Source organism: Strix aluco, chromosome 3, assembly GCF_031877795.1.
Source record: "Strix aluco isolate bStrAlu1 chromosome 3, bStrAlu1.hap1, whole genome shotgun sequence".
Classification (NCBI taxonomy): Eukaryota; Metazoa; Chordata; class Aves; order Strigiformes; family Strigidae; genus Strix; species Strix aluco.
In genome coordinates, this window is record NC_133933.1 from 66,442,593 (window position 1) to 66,466,329 (window position 23,737).

A 23,737-nucleotide genomic window follows, 5' to 3' on the forward strand; every position below is an offset into this window, starting at 1 on the left:
AAACAGCTGTGGTTATCTGGTAATGCAGAGCTGCCTGGTCTCACCCCTAATGCAGAAGGCCTGGGTCTCAGTCCCCTGTCTTTCCACCTGAGGAGCACAGGGGTGCAGGCACTTGTCAGCTCAGGTCTGGAAGCGGAAGAGCTGCACTGGAGTGCCAGGGCACTGGAGCCAGTAAGCAGCGATGAGCTCCTGCTCTGCTTGTCCGCTCCAGCTGGCTTGGACCCAGACAGCTCAAGTTTCTCTGTGTATCACTTCCCTGCTCTCCAGATTCTGGGGCCCGCACAGGCAGAAGCAGCCCAGATCTGTTTGCACACAGGATTTAAGTTGTTTTCCTGTTGTGCGAAGCAGAGCAAACAAAGATGAAAGGGGCAGCAGCTGGAATTACACAGCTTTGTAGGGATTCCATAATCACGCATGCATTTCCTGTATCTGGAAATAAGGAGACACTTTCCAAGCATTTTGCACTTGTAAAAGGCTGCTAAGTAAAGGGAAATTCACCCATCCTGCAACTTTAAGAGCTGCGGCTGCAGAGTAGGAGCATAGAGCAGTAAGCAGTTTGCTTACCCACTGCTGCCTTCTTCATGTAGCACCTCTTTCTCCCTGCTGGAGGGAGAATTTTTACCTACTAAGAAGAATTAGCAGTAAGCTAGAAAAATATCAAAAGGCCTTTTTACCCCCTCCCTTCCCACTTTCTACCTGGAGTGGTTTAGAGAAAGTATGATTTCTGTGAGGAAAATAATCACAACCTGAAACTGCTGTACCATCATTTGGTTAACACTGCATGAAAGTGTTCAGGGAGCTCCTCATTCACTGCCTTCAAAAGTCTAGAGGCCAAAAAAACGAAAGCATATTACACTGCCAGAGATGAATGAGGTACATCTATCATTCATGGCTTTTTGTGCACAATCTAGTCCCTCTGAAGGACGGTCATTCTTCAATTGAATCATGCTGCAAAATTATTTCTATCTCACTGTCACTCATGCTTTCTGTAGAGTTACTTAACTATGTTCCTTATAGGAATTCAGTTTGCTTTCATTTCAGATTGCAAATAAAAAAGAGAAACACAGCAATAAGAATTACATAAATTTAAGTATGTGCTTTTATTTTATACTTTCATGGCACATTTTGATTTGTAAACATTAAATTACCAGTCCCCTTCTTCATATGTTGAAAATAACCACCAGAATTTGAGAGCATTACCTGAGATTTTTTTTTTAAAAAAAAAAAAAAAAAAGAGATATCTGGCATCTTTTATCTTACTCACATACAGTACCATTTTAGAGAGAATTACAAAAGGGAATGTTTTCCAAAATAGGACAGTTTCCTTTGGACTATAAAGATATAGAAAATACATCAAAACTCCTTAGAATGATCAGCCTTATTGAGAGGATGTTGAAAGTCACCGTCTCAAACAATTCCACTAATGCATAGCTGAAACATTGCATCAGTCCTGCAGCAGCATGATATCAACGTTGTCATGAACACCTTGTAAAAGTAGCTCCCCTTGGTAAGTGACAATCTTCCGTCGCTTTGCAGCCTTAAGAGTTCCCACTAGAGCTTCAAAGAGGTTGGCACACTTTTCATCAGCAAAGAGGACACCAAATTTCACGCTCACTTGTCCATCGGCATCTAAACCAAAGATATAACGTGAAAACACATGCAGATTTTCTTTCATTTAGGAGATTACTGGGGAAACAAAGTGACACACAGTCAGAATATTGAAAATAAACCCCATGGTGTTTCCCGACTTATTGGGGAACACATTATGAATGCTGACAATAAATAGTAGGCAGAACTCCTGTCTGGCATGACTTTCCCTTTTTTCCAGAGACTCATATCAAAAACCACATGTCTGCTATGTTTATTTTTACTGCACAGGCTATTGAACCTCTTCAAAGCATAAGGAGGAAATTGGTTTTAAATAATAAAAATGTTAATTTTTCAAAATTTTTTAAAAATTTATTAATGTTTAAGGTTCACATTGAAAAAGCTACAGTGTGAATTCATTTCTCAACAAAGAAAGAATTTTAAAATAAAAGTTAAGATTAGCTAGGTTATTCCTAAAGGGCAGATGCAGTCAATCCAAATGCAAGACATACATATCCACTTAGGTTTTGAAAAACAAAGGAAACTGAACGAAATTGCATTAAAACCAAAATATATGAGCAGGTAGCACAACCACAAATTGTACAAATATTTGTAAAGAAAAGGAAGTTTTAACAATGAAAAAACAATCTTAAGAGAAAAGGCTACCTTCTAAGCAAGTTGTAGGAAGGTTGGGACTACACCTGTAACTTCTGGATTAGTTTTAGGCATACACACCAATTTCTTCCAAATAATACTATGATGAACAGAATTGAAGTGTATGAATTCTGAAGTTCAGAAGCTACCAAGGAAGGAAATGGAAGGAAAAGGTGTAACTTCCTTCTTTGATGGCCACAGCAAGTATTGGAAGTCTAAAGAAAAGGGTAATTTTGCAGTGGATTTTAGTGGGAGCAGGATTTCAGGCCTAGATCCTCTGTGCTGCAGAGGCTCAACATTTAACTTAATTTAATTAAGAACTACTTCAAAGGATGGAACGTAGGGAGTACCATACAGTCCAACATTAAGTATATATGCAAGTTTTCAGGTTAATTAAATTTGCCAAGTTCATAGTTTGATATACCATGACTACATCTGTATGACACATGTCATATACATACACATAGGCATAACATGACTATATCTGTACGGTCAGAGATACTACAGTACTTACTTTTGGTTCCCAACCGCCGAATCTCCTCAACCAAGAGGCTAATTTCATGTTCCACATTCATTGTGGTCTAAAAAGTAAAATAAATTTTGACAAAGTTATTAGGAGACCTGCAAATCCTTTGCGCCATCCTGGCCTGTTCTCAGTTCGTCAGGAATGTCACAGCACTTTGTAAATCCCAGTAGCCTGGAGACACATGGCTACAGGATAATCTGAGATTGCAGTCTTGAACGGATAAAGAGCCTCCACACCTGAGCGGAAGTGAACAGAAACTGGAACCTTGGTACATTCTAAACACAAATATAAGAAGCTAATCTCAAAATATGAAAAATGTGGGAAGGTCGGGGCGGGCAGGGGGCGTGGGGGTGTTTGTTTTAAAGAATGAGCATAGGCTGCCACAGAATCAGAGCATCCTGGTAATGTCACAGGCCTTCAGGGGCTTTGCAACTTTCTATTGAGGGCATTGATAAAAATGGAACATCTTCCTTTGAATTCCTCTCTGGCATATGGAATATACAATAGATTTGTTTTTTTAAACCACAACACAGCTTTCCACTTACCCTGGCAAGGTATCAAAGACATCCAGCTGATGACAGCAGATCTATACGTGCACACAGTGCCTGAATGGACAGCAGCTACAGCACAATGGCTACTGAGAGTAGAACTGAGCCAGAGACAAACTATGCAAGGCACATCCTAAGGCAGCCAAAATTTATTTCCATTCATAGTGATCCCAAGGAACGTATCGCCAAACATATCCTGTGCACCTCTCTGCTGTGAAACGGGGCAATTTTCACCAATGTGCATCAATGCCTTGCCATATGCAACTTAGTAGATGGCAACGCTATAGTCACACAAAACACTATTTGGCTACAAAGTGTCCACGATTAATAACTGAGGGCACCTGAAAGGTGTTTTGGGATCTATGCTGCACAAAGTGGCGTCAACACAATGAAACTGTTAGATGTGGAACTCCTTAAGAAAAAAACTGGCATCAAGGTAAGCACAAGAAACTGGGCCCCACAGACAAAGCAAAGCCTCAAATGCAGCCTCCACAGGTGCTAACAATGCAGTCTGGAACAAAGGCTACAGAGCGAGCTTCTGGAGCTGAGCGCTGTCCAAAAGGGGCTTAGTGAGCACTGAGACCCTCTATTGTTCAGGAAAACAGGATTTCTGCACAGATCTGGTGAGTAATCCGGCTTAAAAAAATTGACATCTGGATGCATCACAAACTCTTCCTAAGAGAAAAGCGTCCCCTTCCTTCTTTTTTTATTGAGTTAAAATAGGTAAGAGTGACATAGTTTCACCTCCTGACCCCTCATGATTCATCCGAGAAGCAAAAGAACTTTTGTAACAGAGTCTGATTTTCAGATCCCAAACCCCTGTCTTTTTAACATGCAAAATTGAGCAAGCTGAGCATCAGCGTGGGTTTCAGGCAAAGCCCCATCCAAACCCCAGTTCCATCCCTCACGCATGATGAGAACAAACGCTCAAGTGGACATTAACAGACTAACAGTAACATCGCAGCAGGATGCGCCGCCGTGGTACTCGCTCTGCAAAGCTGCCTTAAAAGGGCGCGGCAGCAGGGCTGCGGGAGTGGCTACCTCAGATGAATTCTACAAACTTTCAGATTTTGTTCAACTGCGCACTAAATACACTGCCACAACTCACCGAGGAAAATATGACCCATCTACCAAGAAGCTCACACTATCACTACTAATTTATCAAACTGCCAATTTTAATATTGGTCATTACAATGGCATAATTAGCTTCTCTTTAAAGTTCTTTTAACCTTAAAGGCCTTTTTACTTTAACTCTTTAAATTCACGTTAATTTAAAATTCTTCTCCCTCATACACATACACTGACAATTTAAGTAGCAACATTTAGAATTAAAAGAAAAACATATATTCTACATTACTGCCCCACACTTTTGAGATCAGAGAACCGAGGCTGTGTAAGGAAAAGGGGATTCTAGGTATTTTAAGGTAATTTATATTGTCATATACTTGACACACCAACTATCAGAAGCGCACGCCAACTGTTAAACTCTACTGTTTCTGATGCCAACACACTGCTGGAAGCCAGCATGATTTCTCAGTACGTAGTACGAAAACTAAACTTCTCTTTATTTCCTGGAAATTCTCCTAACGGTTACTATCACAAACACATCCTTGTGACCCACCGCACCGGCCCCTCCCGTTGCAGAACCTGCAGACACCGCAGAAGATGGCTCCTCGGCGGGCCCGCGTTTGGAGGCAGCGCGCGGTCCCCTTCCCACCGAGGCACCCCCCGCCAGGACACACATCCCCATCCCCCCTCCCTCGCCTCCCCGGGCTCTGCCGCCGCCTGCGCGGGGCGCACCGAGAAACGGGCCCCGCCCGGGCGAGGGGCAGCCGCCCGCCGCTGCCGGCGGCTGCGCGGGCAGCGCCTCCCTCTCCCCGGAGCGGCTGGAAGGGCAGGGCAGGGCAGGGCAGAGCAGGGCAGGGCGGCTCCCCGCGGCGAGGCACCCCCGACCCGCTCCCGCCGCCGCCGCCACTCACCCGCTGCCGTCGCCGCTCTCACCGCGAGGGGCCGCCGCCGGCGGGAGCCGCGTGAGGCACCGCGGGGGTGGCGGAAGGCGGGGGCAGGGCGAGGGGCGGGCGGCGGTTACGCGGCCTCCGCCGGGGCCTCGCCCCGCCCCGCCCCGCCCGGCGCCCGGGGGGCCGCGCCCCCTCGCGCCCCCTCCCGGCGCTGAGCTCCCCGCCGCCCGGGTGCGGCGCCCTCGGCCACGTTGGGCTGTGCCGTTGCTGGCCCTGCCGGGGTCCCGCTCCCCGGGGCGTGCGAGGGCTGCGGGTGGCAGCGCCCCGCCTCTGCCGCCAGGCCGCGGGCGAGGGCGAGGGCCTGGCCCTGCCTTCCCAGTGGAAGGACCGTGTCGTTCTGCCCCCGTCCGCAACCTCGCCCCTTTCCGCGTCAGCGACTCCCGACTTCGTGCCATCTGCGGATTTGATCAGCGCACGTCGTTCTTTTCGTGACAAAGTGCGCGTGGTAAAATGCCTCCCAAGGCCTCCAGTAACTCCCTCTCTTCCAGGCCTGCTCGCAACGCAGTACACTGTGTTGCTTCGGTCACTGTCCCCATCCCCTGCCTTGTACTCTCCATCTCCACTGGCTTCCCCGGGGTGACGTTATGCCACATTCTTTTCTTATGCCCCCCACATTGGTTTTCTCCTAGAAAAACAGCTCTCTCTCCAGAAAAAGTGAATGTGCTACATCAGTATCATTTAACTTCAATAAAGTTATGTTGCAGTTTATCTACTTTTTCATTCACCGCCAGGTCTTTGCACTCTACACTGTGAGAGAAGGCAACTTAATTTCTTCCGTCTTGTATCTTAGTATTAGCTACTGCTCTTGTCTCTCTTGCTTCCTCCTCACCTCACAGAAATGTTTACATCTTCTCTCAAGGACACAGGCACTAAACCCGACAGCTGCGTTAACTCCCACAAAGCAACGAGGCTGCTGCCAACCCGCTAGTCAGAGGCAAGGCTCACACCAAATGTCTCCAGAAAATTCTCACCGGCACAGCTCAAGGCATTGCCATTCCTGGCTGTCTCTCCCACCTCCTTAGCAGGCATGACTGCCCCTGAAGCAGCGTTGGTATGAGAAGCTATTTCTAGCCCTTGCAATTCACATTTTCATCCATTAGCTTCTGAGGGTGAGGCTGAGATACTTTCTCAGACTGTGGGCTGTACCAGTGAGGTCTGGTCCCTCACCACATTCCCCCATCCCTGGTGTAAGGATGAATAAATAGCTAACAGCACCTTAAACCACTACAGCAAGCTCTGCTAGGGCTTGTTTGGTGGAACCTGCAGCTAGATAAATTGGTTTGCACAGTGGAAATTACACCAAGAGACCACATTTTTATCTGGAACAGGTAACTGCAGCCCAAGCCCTTTGCTTTTCCAAGGGATGTTGGTGTTATTAAAAGGTTAACTTTTCCTTAGAATAATCACTATTTATTAGTACAGAATCTTTGGTTAGTCAAAAAAAAACCCATACTGCTTTCTGCTCAAGGAGCTATATATTCAGCGGATGATAGCACGTCAAAACATTTTCCCAAACAGATTAGCGGTATTTAACATCAGTAAGGGGTGCTCTTTTCAAAACAAACCCTGATAGTTAGGAAAACAAGTTAAGATGGAAAGGGCTAGATTCCTAAATTGATAATGAAATTAATGAAATTTAAATCTGACTCAATTGAATCAAGACACTGGAGAATTCTCAGAAAAATGTAGTATCTGAAAAGCACTGATGCTCTGTGGATATGTTGGCATATGTGTTTATACTAAGGCATACTACTTTTCCTAAGATCTTCCATTTTGTTGGCCAACACAATAGCAAAAAGGATAGACTTTTAAGGAAAATCTGAGATAAACCTTTCAAAAGAGAATCTAATTAGTATGTTAGCAAACATGGCAAATATTCCAGTGATTTAGCAGTATAGAATAAAAGTGCTTATTTTCTGTTTTTATTGTTAAGAACATGCTTTCAATTCTATCACACAAGTACTCTAGATTTCTTAATCATCAGAACACCATTACATTTGCACAAATAATGTAGGCCTTTGCATAATCTGATTGTTATTATGGATAATTTATATTTGATTGAGTAACAGTTTGGGACTTTTCAGACCAAAAGTATTATGATGATGATGAAACCTATATTAGGAATTCTTTTCTAGGTCTGCTTTGAAGCATAGCCCCTAATTTATAAGAAGAGATCAACTATACATCTGAGAAAGATGAACAAAAATCTGTAATTCCTTATCTTATTTTCTTTTAACCCTTTTTTTTTTGAGGAACTACAAATTATTTTTTTTTTTAATTCTGTCATTTGAGAAGAAAGTGTCATGTACCCAAGTACTGGTCCCCAGGAACACATCAGGAGATTATCAAAACACAGTATGCTTTCATTACTATTTCTTTTGTGGCCCTTCCTTGTCATGTAATGTTAAAATACTTCTAGGTAAATCAGTACTCAAAACCATCTGTTACCATGACAATTAAGGGAACAGTGATGCTGCCAAAGTATGAAAATGAACCGAGCAGCATCAGGACTAAGTGACTGATTATGTCCTTTACAGGGGCAGCAGCAGAGAGCAAGAAACATGAAAATTATGGAGATGGTGATTTTTTGTCATTCTGCTTCCACAAAATGATACTTTAAAAAAAAAAAAGTGCAAAATAGTCCTTTACAAGCACACAGGATGGACATGGAAATATTGCTCGTACATATTTCATATCACTGGTTAAGCTCATGGTCGGACTCATAATTCATATCCCCCTTTCTGCATTTATTAAGAGTGCTCCCCAAAAGTCATGCAATTCTGCCTTCAAAAATACTATTCTAATTTGACCTTCCTTGGCATCTCACTGTACTGTTACTGTCCCCCCAGAGGCACAGTTTTACATCAAGGCAGCCAGAGGAATTATGCAACACAAAATTTAGAAAACATAGGTTGAGAACACCACAGTAGACATACTGGATCTGATCAAACAATCAATTTAACCCAGCATTTTGCCTCCAGCAGTGACCAAGAGCAGGCATTTGGAAAACAGTATAATCAATGAAAGCTATCAGTTGATCCCCTGGTTTCTCTCCTGGCTTCTGGCACTTATTGGAGCAAGTAATTATTCCATCTTCTCCTTTCTCCATCACATTCATGCCTATAGCTCTCCCATGGCTCATCTTACTTTCAAGCTGAAGAGCCCTAGCTTTATTTAAACTCATGTGAGATGAATGTCTTTTCATGTTGCTGATCCTTCTTGTTGTTCTTTATAATTTTTCAAATAATTCCACGTCCTTTATGGGGATTGAATTAGTAGAACTGTCAGCACTATTCAGCACATGGGTATAGTATATATGACAACATAATGATTTTGTTCTTACTCCTAATAATTCCCAACGTTTTACTTGCCTTTTTGAACAGTGCTGAGCCCTATCCACACTGGTTTCAAAAACTGTTTCCAAAGTGCTAGTAATTAGTTGTTCTGTTACAGATAATTAGGAATATTTCCCTCCAGTATATTATTTTGCATTTTTCAGTACCATTGGCTGTTTTACTTTGTGATTTGAAATAGGATCACACAAACTTTGTCACTTCTTTTCTCATGTCATCAATGACAGCTTTGAATAACACAGGTCCAGACAGAGATGGTAGTAAGTGCGCACTAGTAACCTCTCTCCCTCATGAAATTTGACCATCAGCTCTACCTCTTTGTCTCGTCCCACCTTTCAGCTGTTTATTGCTTCTGAATGGACCTTGTCTTCCTACCCCAATAGAAATCAGTTTTATAAAAGATTTTAATGTTTACAGTATACATGTTGTAAACGTATCTGTTGCAACAGGTTTCTCCAGAGACAGGTGAGTAGCAGCATGTGCCAAGACTGAAAAATGTAGGAGAAACTTACAAGGTCATTTGCTAGGTAATGGCCATTTTTTCTGTTTTCCAGCATATATTAACTAAATATTCTCACTTAACTAGCATTTCTTGATAACTCATGCTGTTCTTGTTTTGTACAATACTGTTCTCTTGAATTTTTGTTGCATTATATGTGTTTGTGAATAGGCAGACTTACGCACCACACATACATACACACAGTTTGCAGTTGAGATCCTCCCCAGCTAAAAACCATTAGAACTGCCACCATGATTTGCAGATTTCACTGCTGGAAGAGATTATCTTATTTGTCTTCTTACACAGTCTGGGTCTTACTTTGTTCTTTCAACACATTTTTGTTTGACTTGTTGATTTGGTAGAGATATGAGTTCCTACCACATGTGCCTGTGTCCCATCCCTTTGCTTTAACGCCAGCAACTTACACCTGTCCAAAGTGCCAGAGATTCTCCTTACTGTCTCCAAAGCTGGACAGAAACTACAGTACAGTGATTCAACCAGGAGTGTGCATATGTGTCTTGTCTTAGCCCAGCCCCATCACGTATGAGCCATGAGTCACTTCTCAACATGGGTGTGCCGTATTATGCAACCCACTGTAGGGTTATGACTCAACATGAAGCTGTAAAGCCACTTCAGCCCAGGCTAAAACAGGTCCTTAAAATATATGTCTTCGCCTGATGTGAAGATTTCAAGTGGTGGAGGATCTACTACATTCCTTATTCCTGTGGGCTTTGTAACACCACAGAAAAAGTAAGGTAGTTTTTCTTAGAACAAGAGAGTGCCTTTGGCTACAATGTGAAATTAAAAACCACAGCAAGTCAATGCTGTTATAGAAATCTGAGGGGAATAAGCAATATTCAGAAAGTATGGTTGTTAGAGATAATCAGAAGAACAACTATATTGTTTGAGACAAACCAATCAACCAGGAAAGTAGCACTGTTTTCTTATGAACTCCACACACAAAGCATCTCCATCATTTTTGCTCCAATCATTAGTCTTACTTGGCTGTTCTCTCTGTCTTAAGTCAGCAGTTGTTTCAAGGAGAAAATTATTTTATCAAAATGAAAAGCATAGTGATGCTCTGGAAAACTTTCCAAGATTTTTTCTGTAAAGCCATGTTTTAAAATATTAATTGTATGGGCTCTTAGCTTCACTTTTCCTATAACAGCCAAAAAAGCCCACACCAAAACCAAAACAGAACAAAAAAACCCACTTTCCCCTTTTTCTCTCTCAGTGAGTTCCAGAAGTAACCTAGCAAAACATAAGCATTTCTTTTAATGTAAAAGCAAACACAACAGACCAGCCTCAGAACAAGAGACTCCAAATACAGACATAGTGACTGCTGACAGTCTTGGCACTCGATGAGCACTTCCACTGAGGTACATGAGTGATTCACTGACGCTGTTACTCACTTGTGTCTGTCCAGGAGAGAGGACTTACTTCAGAAAGGGCCTCAGGACACCATACCTTCTTGTCATGCACTAGGTGCTTCAAACAATGTAATGCTGCTTCCTCCTAAATTAAGCATGTAAATCTTTAATACAGTTGAATAGAAAAGAGAAGGAGTATTTAAAACCTTGGCATAAATCACTACAATTACTTGCTCTACACCTAACCCAAGAATAAAACCTCTATATGGAATGACAGAAAGATGCTGTATCAGTACAGGCTAAAAGCCTGGGCCCATGATGTTAGTCCTACAGCACACACTGTAAAAAGAACTATGGGATGACCCTAATCATGAGTCTGAGAGGAGTTACTTGAAAACTGTAAGACTGAACTCAAAACCTCCCTAAATATGCACAAAGTCAGAATTCGTAGGGGGTTTATTTTGAGCTTGGGTGATGCTTTTCTGCACAAGAGGATGGGAAGTAAAGAGGATATGCAGTAATGTCTTGAGGGGGCAGAGTATCAAAAAGTGTTTGGAGACAGTTTATAAAGAGGAAAAAGAAATATATAAATAGCTGATTGTATTTAATGTGTTTTATGGTGTTCTTTGCTATAACAGCTGAATATTTGAGAGAGAGGAACATGAAAACTAACTACTTTCTCAGATTCCTGGTATCAAAAAATCTCTTCTAGCAAGGAAACAGCAGTGCATCTCCTGATCTCCAGACAGCATGGTCACAGCTGAATCACCCAGCCCCTCTGTCCTCTTATTTGGTACGCATCACGAAAAAACATCATCTCCCCTTCTCCCTTTCCCTTCACAGACATATATACACATACTGACATTCTGGGGACTTTTCCAGAAAACCAAAAATACTGGCTTTGCATGAAGATGTCAAATAATGGTAGCAGAGATGACAGATACATTAATATAGAATTACTGTTCACAACCACATCAAATACACCTCTAGGTGTAATATCTTCATTTATTAGTTTCATATAAATTTCCTTCCAAAAGCTCAGGCATTTATAATGACTCACAACAGAAGTACATAAAATCTTTTCCTGAAGGAAATCTTACTGAAATGGAACTGTGGATTGACATTTGTCAGAATGCATTTACTTAACATATGAAATCTTGTCATGGCAGAAGTCATTACATTAAATTTTTTTTTTAGTGAAATGTCAAGACCTCCTGCTGGCCATGCAAGCATGGTTCACAGAAGTTAGAGTTGGCTAAAAAACATAAGAAAACCTTCTTTATCACTGGGTTAATGACAGTTAATAATAATTTAATGCAAAAATCTGTTTATAAGCACTTTTAGGGATAAACCTGTAATTTTGCTAGCCTAGATTCCAGATTCTTAGTTCAAAAACTGTGCTTAAGGTGCACATTGGATCATCTGAATCTGATAATCTTTGCAATTACGCTGAATTTATGCTATATTTTTAAGTCAAGTACAGGAGCACTTTTTTGGTTCCTGCATATGGGGAAGCGTATTTTTAGGGTAAAATTTATATATAAACTGCCTTTTAAGAATTCTTTTCTGGTTTCAAGATACAATGCCAGCCCTGAAATCTAAATGAGGTTTGAATTACTAACTGATAAAACTTTACTAATTTCACTGGCACTGAAGCCACAAGTCTTTTGATCCTAAATAATTTGATTTCATGGTGTTTGAAACTGCAACACAGAACAACCAGATTCCCATCGCAGCTTCCCATAGAGCACTGCTAATGGTCTCACCTATTGACCTAATAGCCTTGGAGGAATTTCTGTCACCATGTAGAAGGTCAAACTGTATGCTGATTTAAAATAGTAGACAAATATCTACCAGGGAAGTACTATGAGAACACAAAATTAATTTACGCTTTTAAACACACCATACAGTTTGATTACAAATGATGTGCCAGTTTTCTCGTTCACCTAACACCTAAGTTTTATGAATTTTCATGAATTTTTCATCTGCAAAGTTAATTGTAATTGTGAATCCTGAGCTTCTGGGATAAGTCTTACCTTTTTTTATTTTTCCCTGAGGAAATTTTGTCCAAGCATCATCTCTGACGTGTTGGAGAAGCTTAGATTTAAAACCATAGTTAAGAAAATTAAGTATAACCATCTTCTTGTTTGGTTCATAGTTATCCTATATAATTATCTTACATGTATATAAATAATACTTGCTTCTCAAGGTGTTGTGATGTTATATTTTGAAGCAAACATTATTTGTTCTCTGTCACACGAATAGCACAAATGAATCTCACTTCCCTTACGTTTGCTGAAGGAAGCACAAAAGCTGTCTTGCACACAGACAAGTGTTTTCTTTGTGAAGTGTTACAGAAACTTCCCAATGCACTTCCTCTGAATCCAAGTCTTCCTTACGTAAGTTTAGACCAGCTTCAACTTCCTTCTGCTATTAGGAACCAGTATATTACTCCATTTTAAAAAGTTCATCTCCATTTTGAATTTAATGGAAGCTTACAAAATAATATCAGGTGAGATGAAACTATGCTTCTGATGATCTGCAGATTTGGCAGAAACAATGGGGGGGGGGGGGGGGCTCTGATGATTCCAGAATTTATATATGTATTTCTGCTCTAGAAAACATAAATAACTGTAATTACAGTGCCAACAGGAAACTGAAGGGGGGGGGAGGATGGTTTTATTTTTTCTTTAGACAATCAGTTGCATCATAGACTAAGCAGTGTAGGATGAGGAGCTTCCCAGCTACATAAACAAGGTATGCCTGTCCATCAGAGGGACAAGGTACATGTGGGCCCGGGTCCAGTATGTAGGATAAGGTACAGAAGAAATACTAGCCATCTTCCTCAGGAGTACATTCAGGAGAGGTGGGGTGTTAAAATGGAAATAAAAAGCAGAACAGGGACTTACTCTAAGTTATTTTCCAGAGTCACATAGCTGGCGCCCTAAGAGGACAGTTGATGGAAGTCCTCTGGGTGGAGGGAAACTGGAGAAAGTCTCTAAAACACAGACAACTGATCATAAGGTCATTCAGTGGATCAGTTCTGTCTAGTTCTGGGGATGCATGCAAAGCCAAAGACTCCAGCCAGCCAACTTTCCCACTTTCCTCTTATTGAATTATTTCACTTGCCAGTGGAAGTAAAGGAGGAGATCTGACGGGAAAATGTAGTGAGAGCCTAAGATCTTGTTGTTTCTTAAAAGGGTGGGTTGTGACCTTTCATGCTGTAATCCTTTAGAAGAATTCCCTTGACCTCAGCTGGTTTTCTCAGTGCACTTTTCAGAAGAAAGGCTGCCCATGATGCTCACTGTTTAAAATAGCTGGTGTTGCACTAGGATGTACATCAGCCACGGGGAACTCTTTATCTGCAGATGCTAGCAAAGTAGGACTGCCATGAACTGCACAGAGAACAATTAACAATCTCCCTGAAAAGTCAGCAGGCATTTAAGAAATCATTGGGTAAAGTGCAGTGGCTAAGATTTTGGGTTAGGAGTTGAAAGATCCCTAATTTTCAGCCAGGCTTTTAAATTGTATTACCTATGCATACACCTTACATCAGTATTCATCTCACCAGACTTTAGCTACCTGAAAGTAAGGTGTCTATTTTAAGTTAGTTACTTGACTAAGTCTCTGCATATACACATAGTTATGTCTCTATAGTAGAGGAGATGAATACCTCACCTTCCAAAAAGCACCACTACAGAGACAGCTCTTAATATGTAGATCAGAGATCACTACTAACTTTTAGATAGCTAAAGACACATGGAACAAATAATAGTTCTTTGGTCACAGCTGTAGGCTAAGAGACATATAAAGTACCAAGACTGTATTGTTGACACCAATTACCAAAGGTTCTCTAAGCAAACACACAAATTATCCTCAGTATTAACAGTTTCTCCCAATAGCAAATAGTCACCAATAAAGACTTAGTATGTCAGTTAACTGGTTACTACAGATCAGAATGTTTCTATCGCAGAGGCAAACAGAAGGTGGACAGACTAGTATTTCACACCAGAAGAAATGCAGGCGTTTTTTCGTTCACTTACTTTCTAAGGAATACACATCCTTTATTTCATTACTGGGAAATAGAGCTTGTATGTGTTCCCAAGCTAAAATCTGACTGCACAGGCTATTTTTCTCACAGGTCAGATGTGAGGAAACAGAGCCATTTCACTTCCTTCAAAATCTCTGTATAAAGAGAAGAGGAAAATGGAACCAGACCTATTGTTCTTACAGTTTCCTGCCTCCTTTTTCACTATGCCTCATTCAAAAAAGCAAGGGTCTGCCACTTTGAGTGCATCATCTCTATTTAGTGTATTTGGATATCTAATAATATATAAATGGCTCCTGTATTACACAGACAATAGCAGAAAAGCCTTTACTGATAAAAAGGTTGTATGTCAAAGGTAGCTCCTGCCTCTGTTTTTCTTTCATATAAAATATAGTAGCTCTTCATTCAAATTGTTCTCTCTCTTCCCAGGTAATAAGATCAAACTATACAAATAAATAACCTGCCCACAAAATCTCAATAAACCATTTCTGGGTTTCTTTTTCTCAGCTGTTTTTCCTAAGTCTTAAGTCATTTGAATGGCTGGAGTATGACGATCAAATATAAACAAGAGAAAGGTTTGAGTTATGAAGTACATTTGGCCCACCCTTGGCTACCCAAGTCCCAGGCTACTTGCCAGGGTTGCAACAATTCTCACTGGAATGAACTGGGAAGTGGTACAATAAGTTTCTGCTCTCATTCAGTGACAACCTGCAACTAGAAATGTGGGGAAGCAAGCATGAGCCCACTGTATACTCCCAGCAAGCTTCGCTTTGCTGTCCGGTGCTGTTTCTTCCATCTGTACTAGGTCCTCCGCAAAGGAATTGCAGAGCTCGTGCCCGAGGCTTGTCCTTTCTGTCTCTCAGGTATTTGTAAGACACCTATAAAAACAAGCACTACTCAGATATCTCCCAAAGCTGGCCATGAAGAAACCTACTAGTAGCTCTCTCTCTGGGTTGGGAGAGGCAGAGGAGGATGAGATGGTCTGCTACGTTCTAGCACCTGTTCAAGCTAGGAGATCTAGGCTGCTGCATTAGCCAAATAACAGCAGTGCTTGGATTCCTGCAAAGAATCAGCGTTGCCTTTTATCACCACCATTATTTGATCTATCAGGAGTACAGAGGTGATACCAATTTGGGACACAACCTTTCACTCAGAGGGGTGACTATACATTCTAATCCCTTCCTAATGAAATTAAGAGAGCCAAACTGCTCTTAGCCTGGAAAAAAAGGTGCATGAGAAGAGTAATGATGTAAAGAGCTGCTTTTCTTCACCTTTTATTTCACCCTCCAGTAAAAGAGAGATATGTGCTTCATGTGCTCAGAGTATTCTCTCTCCTGTCACAGACACAAATCCTAGCAAACAACTTTCATGGGAAGCACATACAAGGGCACACACAAGTTAACAGTTACATGAAAAAACACGTGGATAGCAAAAGATGCAATTGTCTCTCTGTCTGCACATATATTCATTCCATCCTGCCAGTTTCTAATATGCTCATTGATGATTAATTAGAAGAACTGTAAGTTCTGAACCTTTTTCTAGAAGGAACAGGGAGAAATAAAGTACTTGGCAACGATTCCACTTAATTTCAGAGAACTGTAGCACTATGTAGGCTTAGCCCCAATTCTACCAAATATAGTCCCTCTAAAATGACTGGAATAGAACATGATGTTTCAAAAAAAAAGAAATGTAATTTCTTTAGAACATCTGAATGTGTGTTAATTAAATATATTTCCACTCTGTTCAAATAATAGATTTAGTTCAAATAACATTTATTGATTTTACATTGCAGGACTGTCATTAGCATTTGCTAACTGAGTCAAGTTTAGCAGGAAGTTATGATGGTAAGAGCCTTGCTTCAGGAATTATTTATACACTAACAGGAAAACTACATCTTTCTTCTTTGACATCTTGAGTCTCTTAATGCAAACAGAAGAAGTTTCAGTTCTGTGTATGTTGTATATATCTTACTGTTGAACTCAAAAAATGGGGTTTCTGTAAATATGAATGGTAGTGCAATGAAAATGCTACCATATTTCAAAATCAGTTTCTGCTCCCAAGTACACTAATGTAAATGCAAAGCTAGACTCTTCAACATGATGGAATTATTCTAGCTTTCACAACAATACATGTAAGTTAGGGACGTGGAGCTGAGGTCAATGACCTAAAGGTAAGCGGGGATTTGTCTGTGGGGGTCAGGGCCAGCTGTGAGCCAGCTACTGGAAGGGCAGCCATAGCCAGGGCTGACCTCGTCCCATGGGAGCTGCCTTCATCTGAGGCTCTGCCATGGGGCCTGGCCGGAGCGGCAGCCCCACCACAGTACAGCCCTGCCTGTCCCTGGCCATGGGCCGCCAGTCCAGACCTCCCGGCCCTGCCCGGTGCCCTGGCTGGGGGTGGCGGGGTGGGACTTTTGTCAGCAAAGATGGCCACTGCCCGTCTTGTCATCATGCTCGGCTCCCAGCTTCCCTTGCTAATCCCTGACAATACCTGTGGGTAAAGAGATGTAATTGGATATAGATCTTCAAAATAAGTGAAGATGTTCGGAAGAAAAAAAAAAAGAAAAAAAGACAGGGGCAGAAAAAAAATAATGTAAAAATTAGAAAGCGTGAAGAAATGAGAGTCTGTAAAACATATTAAAGCAAAGCTATATATAGAGAGAGCTTTAATTATTAGACTCCTTCCTATAGCCATCACAGATGGAGCATACAGCATTCTTAATATCCCTGCTATACCTGACTCAAACATCAGAGAAATGTCATAACAGTGTTGTTTTTAACAAAAACAGCAGATTTGAAAACACACTGGGGTGTTTTTGATCTAGAGGACTTTAAGAAAAAGAAATAAACTAGATTATTGCTATCTTAAACAAATATAAGACACAGAGGGAGTTTTACATTTTATTTATCTTAACACATCAAGAGCAGCCCACATCACCACAGAGAAAAAGGAAGCGATTAAAATCCTTAGGAAACTGATCTTAATGGAAAACAGCTACAAGAACAGGCTGAGTCAAATTCTGACCAAGAGGCAGAATCACACTGTGAAATAACAAACTGGTGAACCCAGGATAGAGAAAGTATCAAAGCCCAAGGAAAAGGCAAATTGGAGAACAAATCTCAAGACTATCAATATTGTGAGGATTGTATTGCTAGTGTGAGGAAGAAATATGTAGAAAGAAAGGTTAAAGGACAGAATTAAAATCCTTGAGTAACTGATTATAACTGAAAACTCTTAAGGAAAAAATAGTAAGATGGAAACTAATTATAAGTGAAATGGAAAAGGAAAGATGCATTTATACATACAGCCAAAAGAGGAGAGGAGGAAAAGGAAGGGGGGCGAGTATGTGTGTAATATGGGAAACAGAGATGTGACATTTTGCTTTCAGGACTTCTTCCCACCTCGTAACCAATTTCTGACAAATTCAGTTTCCTGAAGTAGCCATTAACAACCCTCCCAGATGGAGATCATTATTCAGTGGAATCCATATCCATTAGGAAGGGATAACATCCTCTTCCATTAGCAAGTTACAGTGCACTTCCACATTCAGGGAGCAAGAGGAAAGAGTAAGAAGTACAACAACAATGAGAACCGCTCAAGAATCCAGGGAGATGGAAGCTAAGTAAATAAAGGCCGTGAAGGAGGTGTAAGACTGTTCTCAGACTAGCTGGGGCTTCAGTAATGTACATTTTAGAGCTTCAGAACAAAGAAAGATATTGGACTACACAGGTAACCCAAATCATTAAGAAAAAGTAATTTGAATACAACCTCATCATGCTTCAAGGCAGCTGTTATCAATATATAAATAATTTTATGAAGAATTATGTATGTTAGATAGTTTAACTTTTCTCTTACCCCTCCTGACTCTGTGAATTATAGAGAATATATTTATAAAGAGGATGTAGACACTGTCATGAATAATCTGCTGTAAATATGGCAGCAAGACCAGATGGATTTATAGTTAAATATTGAAAGTCTCTAAATGAAGTTCTAATTTCTATAAGCAGAGACTTATTTGATAGCATCACGCAAGCAGGAGACATCCTTGCCTTTTGGAAGAAACAAGGATAGTTTTAAACTCTAAAGAGAGGTGGGATTTGACCAGCTGCTCAGGCTTTTGAGGTGCTGAGGTAAATATGAAAAGTCACTCTCCCTTCAACTCATTCTCTAAAGGACTTCCTCTCTGGAACCTACCAAACACATATAGCTGTGCTGCGGTAAGGGTAGGTGCCCCCCACCTTTTTTGGTGCAGAGATGAAATCTCATGTAGAAATCTGCCAAAATCATAAAGGAGTAAAGGTTTCTCCTTTCCAGTATCTTCCACTTTGATTTTTTTAATCAAAAAAGTTTTCCTTTAGAGGCTTTCATTTGACAGCTTACTCCTTTCAACCAATTGATGTATTTGGATGAAAGAGAAAAGGGGGCCATTTTTGAAATATGTGCAACTTTTACAAGGACCATGACAGATATATACAAATTAAAAGCTTAACGGAGAGACTGAGGAAAACTGAGGAGGTGCAATGGTGAATGATATGGAAAAGGTATTATTCATCCTCCATTGAGGAAATTTACACAGAGAAATATTGTTAAATACTCCACAGATAGTTGACGTCTCCAGCCAGGTTCCCATACATATTTCAGCAGTGACACAACATGCTAGGGAGGCTGCTGAGAAAGAAGTTATTATTTTCTCTTCCGGGACGTGCCTGCACTGAGGTGCAGGAGGGACCAGAATGACCACATTGTGGTGAGTAACAACATCGCTTTAGATCCACTGCTTGCTTGCTGAATGCTCCTTGCAAAGACACTCTCCTGGTACAGAAGGAAAAAACGACACCCTCCTTGTTCTTACCATTGGCTACATGGCTGTGTGGAAAGGATTTTTTCACCCACCATGGAAAATGTCATAGCCTTAAATGTGGGATGCCCTTTTTGATGGTGAAACAATCCCAGCAGGACTGGTAGAACAGAGGGTAGGTTCTCTGAAACATGGATGCCACTTCATAGAAGGTAAAATCAGCAGCAGGTGAAACCTGACCACATGACAAAACTGATGTTTTTCAAAATTGCAAAAATGTAAACATCAAGGTTGGAAGGAGGTTCTAAACTGTAACACACAGAACATACATGTAGAAATTTACAAAAATATGGGTACAAACATCTGTACAGTGGCTATATTTGCATTAAAATGTTGCTTCCGTACAAAGGAAATAAGGATGCTTTATAGGAAAGCAGAACAGGGACTTCTTTCATTTGTGTTAACACAGTTCTCAAAATATTCTTCTGTCTGGGAATAGAGTACCCTACCTCCAGAGGTATCTTTTTTGAAAAGATCAGGCAGTAACAATAAAACATCTCTAAAATCTGAGACAGCAAGTTTTTTTAAAACCTCTCCCATTCATTTCTACCCTTAATCTACTTGTCTTTCCACTAAAGAATCAGGATAGAACAAGTTCCCGTAACTCCTGATGAGCTGCAGGTAAAGGAGTATATTGACAGAGATTGTAAAACCTGCTCCACAGCATTATGTATGCGGAAGAATTTAGAAAGACAATGGCAAATAACCTCGGGCCATTTTTCTAAACTTGGGGAACCAGGTGCAAGATGGAAAGTGGACCCAAATACATACTTAGTAAGGTTCAAAGTGATTTGAAGGTGTTCTAATGTAAAAAAAAGAAGAATCGGAGCATATAGCTTACTTCAGTGTAAATAAGGTCATACATGAGACCCCCTAACTATAATAAGAACTCAGAGGTTCGGAGACCCATCGAAATCAGGTAGACCCTAGACATGGCACTCCCACTAGACTTGATGAAGACTAGACCCTGCATATGTATATGAGTTATGTTTATATTTAGAATTGAGTCTCAGCATGTGTAACTAGTTTTTAGAAACCAACATTAATTTCACAGCTGATAAAAGACACTGAAACCTGAGCAGTGTTTTAACTGGCATTTCCCTTAAATGAATAAAACATTACTTTTTTTTTTTTTTTTTTTTTTTTAGTAGCAATAGACATACATATTTCTGGTCATATATCAAGTTGTAAAAGTATTCCTTCTCTAAAAAATATAATGTTTTATTGATGCATAATTTAGCACTGATTCTAAGAGTTGTTATGGCAGCAAAACAACCTTGCACTTCCTTCCATCTGGGTCATTAGACTCGGCCTTCCTATGACAATGATGATTTTCTCTGACTTTGATCTCTTAAAAGGATAACTGCTTTGATATCAATATATGTCATCTAAGAGTTGCTTCACAGAAAATAAAATACAGTAAAAGTAGGCACCATGTGAAGAATAACTTAACTCTTAGCTATTCAGAGCTCTGAATTCTAAGAAGATACATTAAAAAGAGAATAAAAGGTACAATACCTAAAAATCCAAGAAAGGTTCCTCTTCTTGCTCTGTTTAAACCATAATTCAAGGCAGTTAAGTTTTTCATGTACCAAAGGCTGAAGCTACTGTATCGAAAATGTATCACTAATGATATATTTTAGTGGGTATTTTGCCATAAATCTTCTCCTTTGCCTATTTGATATGAGTTCTGGGAAATGCTGTGATACAGATCTTTCCAAACCAGAAGAACTAAAAATAGAAATATGGTTTCATTGTTTGGGTCAGTCACACTGAAAAGTACAATTATGGAGAAGTTAATACATCTTACAAACATGCAGGAATACTCTTTTCCTCAGTTCATCCTGTAGCAAACAGCACATTCTCCAGCCAAATGAAACAAATCTTCATTGAGCAACCACTGAAAAGATTTATTTTTTTTAATCTCAGTAGATGCTAAGTCTGGCCTGATGGGAACAGGTAATGTTCTGAACAGCAGATCCCTCCTCAGCCTGGAGGTTTGCAAGGGGCCTGTTAGGGGGAAGGGAGATCCCAGAGCCAAACACAGAAACATTGTACTGGGACTCTCTGAGGCAAAGATGCTTCCCCCACATGTAGATTTTGGGAATTAGAAATGAACTTGGTACACGTCATGTCGTTCCTATTCTTTCTGCTCAGTCTTTGAACTAGCACAAAGCAAGAAGGTAAGTTTATGGTACAGGAGTTGGAAATGAGACTCAACCACCTGTTTTCCAAAATAGCTACCTAGGCGGCTTCAGAGTAGTGCTGTACACAGTGAAAAGCCTGGCATATTCCCCCAAAGCATACAATTCTCCAGTAAGCAATGACATGACATTTTCACATGACACATCATGGTTTTAGTGAAATATACAGCTGTTAAACATACTTCAGAATTCTTTGGCATTTGGACATGTGGGAATAGTCCATTCTAGGGAACCTCTTCCCTATATTGTTCTTTGTGTCTTGTATGAACTGTTGCAGCCAAGTGATCCCCATTAATGTCAAAAGAGTGCACCCACTGCAAAAACGCAAATAATAAAATAGCAACTCAGTTAAAATAATAAGATGTTCAGATTACTTTTAGATATGAGCCTCAACATTATTTTGACAATAAAAGTATTTTGGGGTCCTTACACTAACTTATGAAGAACTTTATAGCTACACACATATATTAATCTTTCAAACTCCAGTGCCCAGACTAGCATACAGTCACTGAACCTATAAGAAGCAAAGGCACTTGAACCCCATCATCTGCTAATAAATGATTTAAAAACCTCTCTACAAATGACTCCGTATAACTAATAGAATTGCAGTATGGGATTTAGCTGTAGAGGAAAGATTACATTCGTTTTACTTGCAGAGATACGATGTGACAATAGCTCCAATTAAGTGACCTAAGTTGGCCTTATCAAAGCCTATAAAATCATAATAATTAGATATAATATAAAAAAGTTAATTATTTCTTCAGTATAGCCTATTTTGACGAATTTTAACCAACGAAGAAATGCGATCAATCTATATGGTTTCATCATTAATACCCTTTGGGGTTGCAAAAGCTTGATAATGGTGGTAGATTTCTGTGAAGATCATTCTGTCATTTTAATTATAAGCTAATGTATCAGAGGTTTTCTGAAACTTTAGTTAGCAGCAAAAGGATATACCGTGTATTTCAAATGTCAAGGAAGATGAATCTCTGCTTTAAGTTCCGAACATACCCATCTTAAGAGGCAGAAAGGAAGAGGTGCTTAAGAGAAGTAGAGCGGTTGGCAACAGCAACCTGGAAAGAGAAAAATTGGAGGAGCTGTAAAGGAAGGTGAAGTGCAAAAAGGGAAGAAGGATAAAGCTGAGAGGATGCCTCTGAGTATGAAGTACTGGACTGGTACCTTAGCAAGATTTAAATCAGATCAGTTAGTCAAAAGGGTCTAGCAGGAGACCACCGCATCCTGCATAAAGCCTTTACTCTGTCAGGGATGTTAGATTCCCTCCAGAAAGCAAAGTGGCTTCGAGGGAACTAACTCCGTCAACGTACTGCAGCAAGAGCATGGATTTACCCGGAGAAACACGCAAAATCCAGGAAAACACAGCCAAGAGATGCAGAGCAAGAGCTGACTGAAGAGGTGAGTGAGCTCTTGCCTGTTCTTTCTCGGAAGACTTACGTACTGAGTTATTATCTAGGACACTTACTGTTGTGTGTTATGTGGTGTTGCTGCACGAGGTATTGATGGTGCAGACAGCATACTGAAGAAAGTAGCAATTTACAGAGAACGGGTAATTCTTCACCAGTTACCAGGATCACCTGCACTAGTGGCGGCCCTGCCCCAAGCCCCTTGCAGTGCAGGCGCAGGAAGCCGCGCAGCCCTGCCCCAGCCCCTCACGCTGCTGCCGCCGCGGCGAGGGGTTACCTCTCGCCTGCTTTCCAGGCTGGGCCGCCACAGGTGAACGCTGTGGAGCTTGCAGGGCAGGGGGCGGGCGACCCGCAGCGCCTCGCGGGACCGGGATGGGCTGCCTGAGCAGCGCGACCGCACACCCCCGCGTCAGTGACTGTGGAGCTCCCCCTCGGGGCACCGACCATCTGGCGGCAGCCACGGCCAGGCCAGCGAGCGAGCGAGCCGCCAACGCCGCAGTCTCAAGGCCAGCGGGGGGTCACCCGCTGGGAGCCGAGGGCTGGCGCCCCGCCGGCAGCTCAAGGGCTCCCTGAGGGGAGCTCCCCACACGGAGACGCCTCCGCCGCGGCTCGGCCCGCCGCTCCCATAGGGGGCGCTGCCGCGCACGGCCGCGC

General features: G+C 41.2%; 1 protein-coding gene across 4 annotated transcripts; it reads right to left on the minus strand.

Moving 5' to 3' along the window:
- Nucleotides 1–1,076: 1,076 nt before the first annotated feature.
- On the minus strand, nt 1,077–23,422 carry ABRACL (ABRA C-terminal like). Of its 4 annotated transcripts, none has more exons than XM_074818927.1 (3): nt 23,143–23,422; nt 2,756–2,822; nt 1,077–1,629 (listed from the first exon to the last, which is right to left on the minus strand). In XM_074818927.1, the coding sequence occupies exons 2-3, from the start codon at nt 2,814–2,816 to the stop codon at nt 1,445–1,447; spliced, it is 246 nt and encodes an 81-aa protein (XP_074675028.1). In that variant the 5' UTR covers nt 2,817–2,822; nt 23,143–23,422; the 3' UTR covers nt 1,077–1,444. The 4 variants fall into 4 exon arrangements, with proteins under 4 accessions (XP_074675028.1, XP_074675025.1, XP_074675026.1 ...); XM_074818924.1 differs by lacking the exon at nt 23,143–23,422 and adding an exon at nt 5,295–5,426; XM_074818925.1 differs by lacking the exon at nt 23,143–23,422 and adding an exon at nt 4,963–5,009.
- Nucleotides 23,423–23,737: the final 315 nt, after the last annotated feature.

What these genes read in the sequence shown, in the direction of transcription:
- ABRACL (XM_074818927.1), bottom strand. Translation starts at nt 2,816, where the DNA reads ATGAATGTGGAACATGAAATTAGCCTCTTGGTTGAGGAGATTCGGCGG. An exon ending in TCGGCGGTTGGGAACCAAAA is followed by an intron (nt 1,630 to 2,755) that starts GTAAGTACTGTA and finishes TCTTTGGTTTAG; the next exon opens with ATGCCGATGGACAAGTGAGC.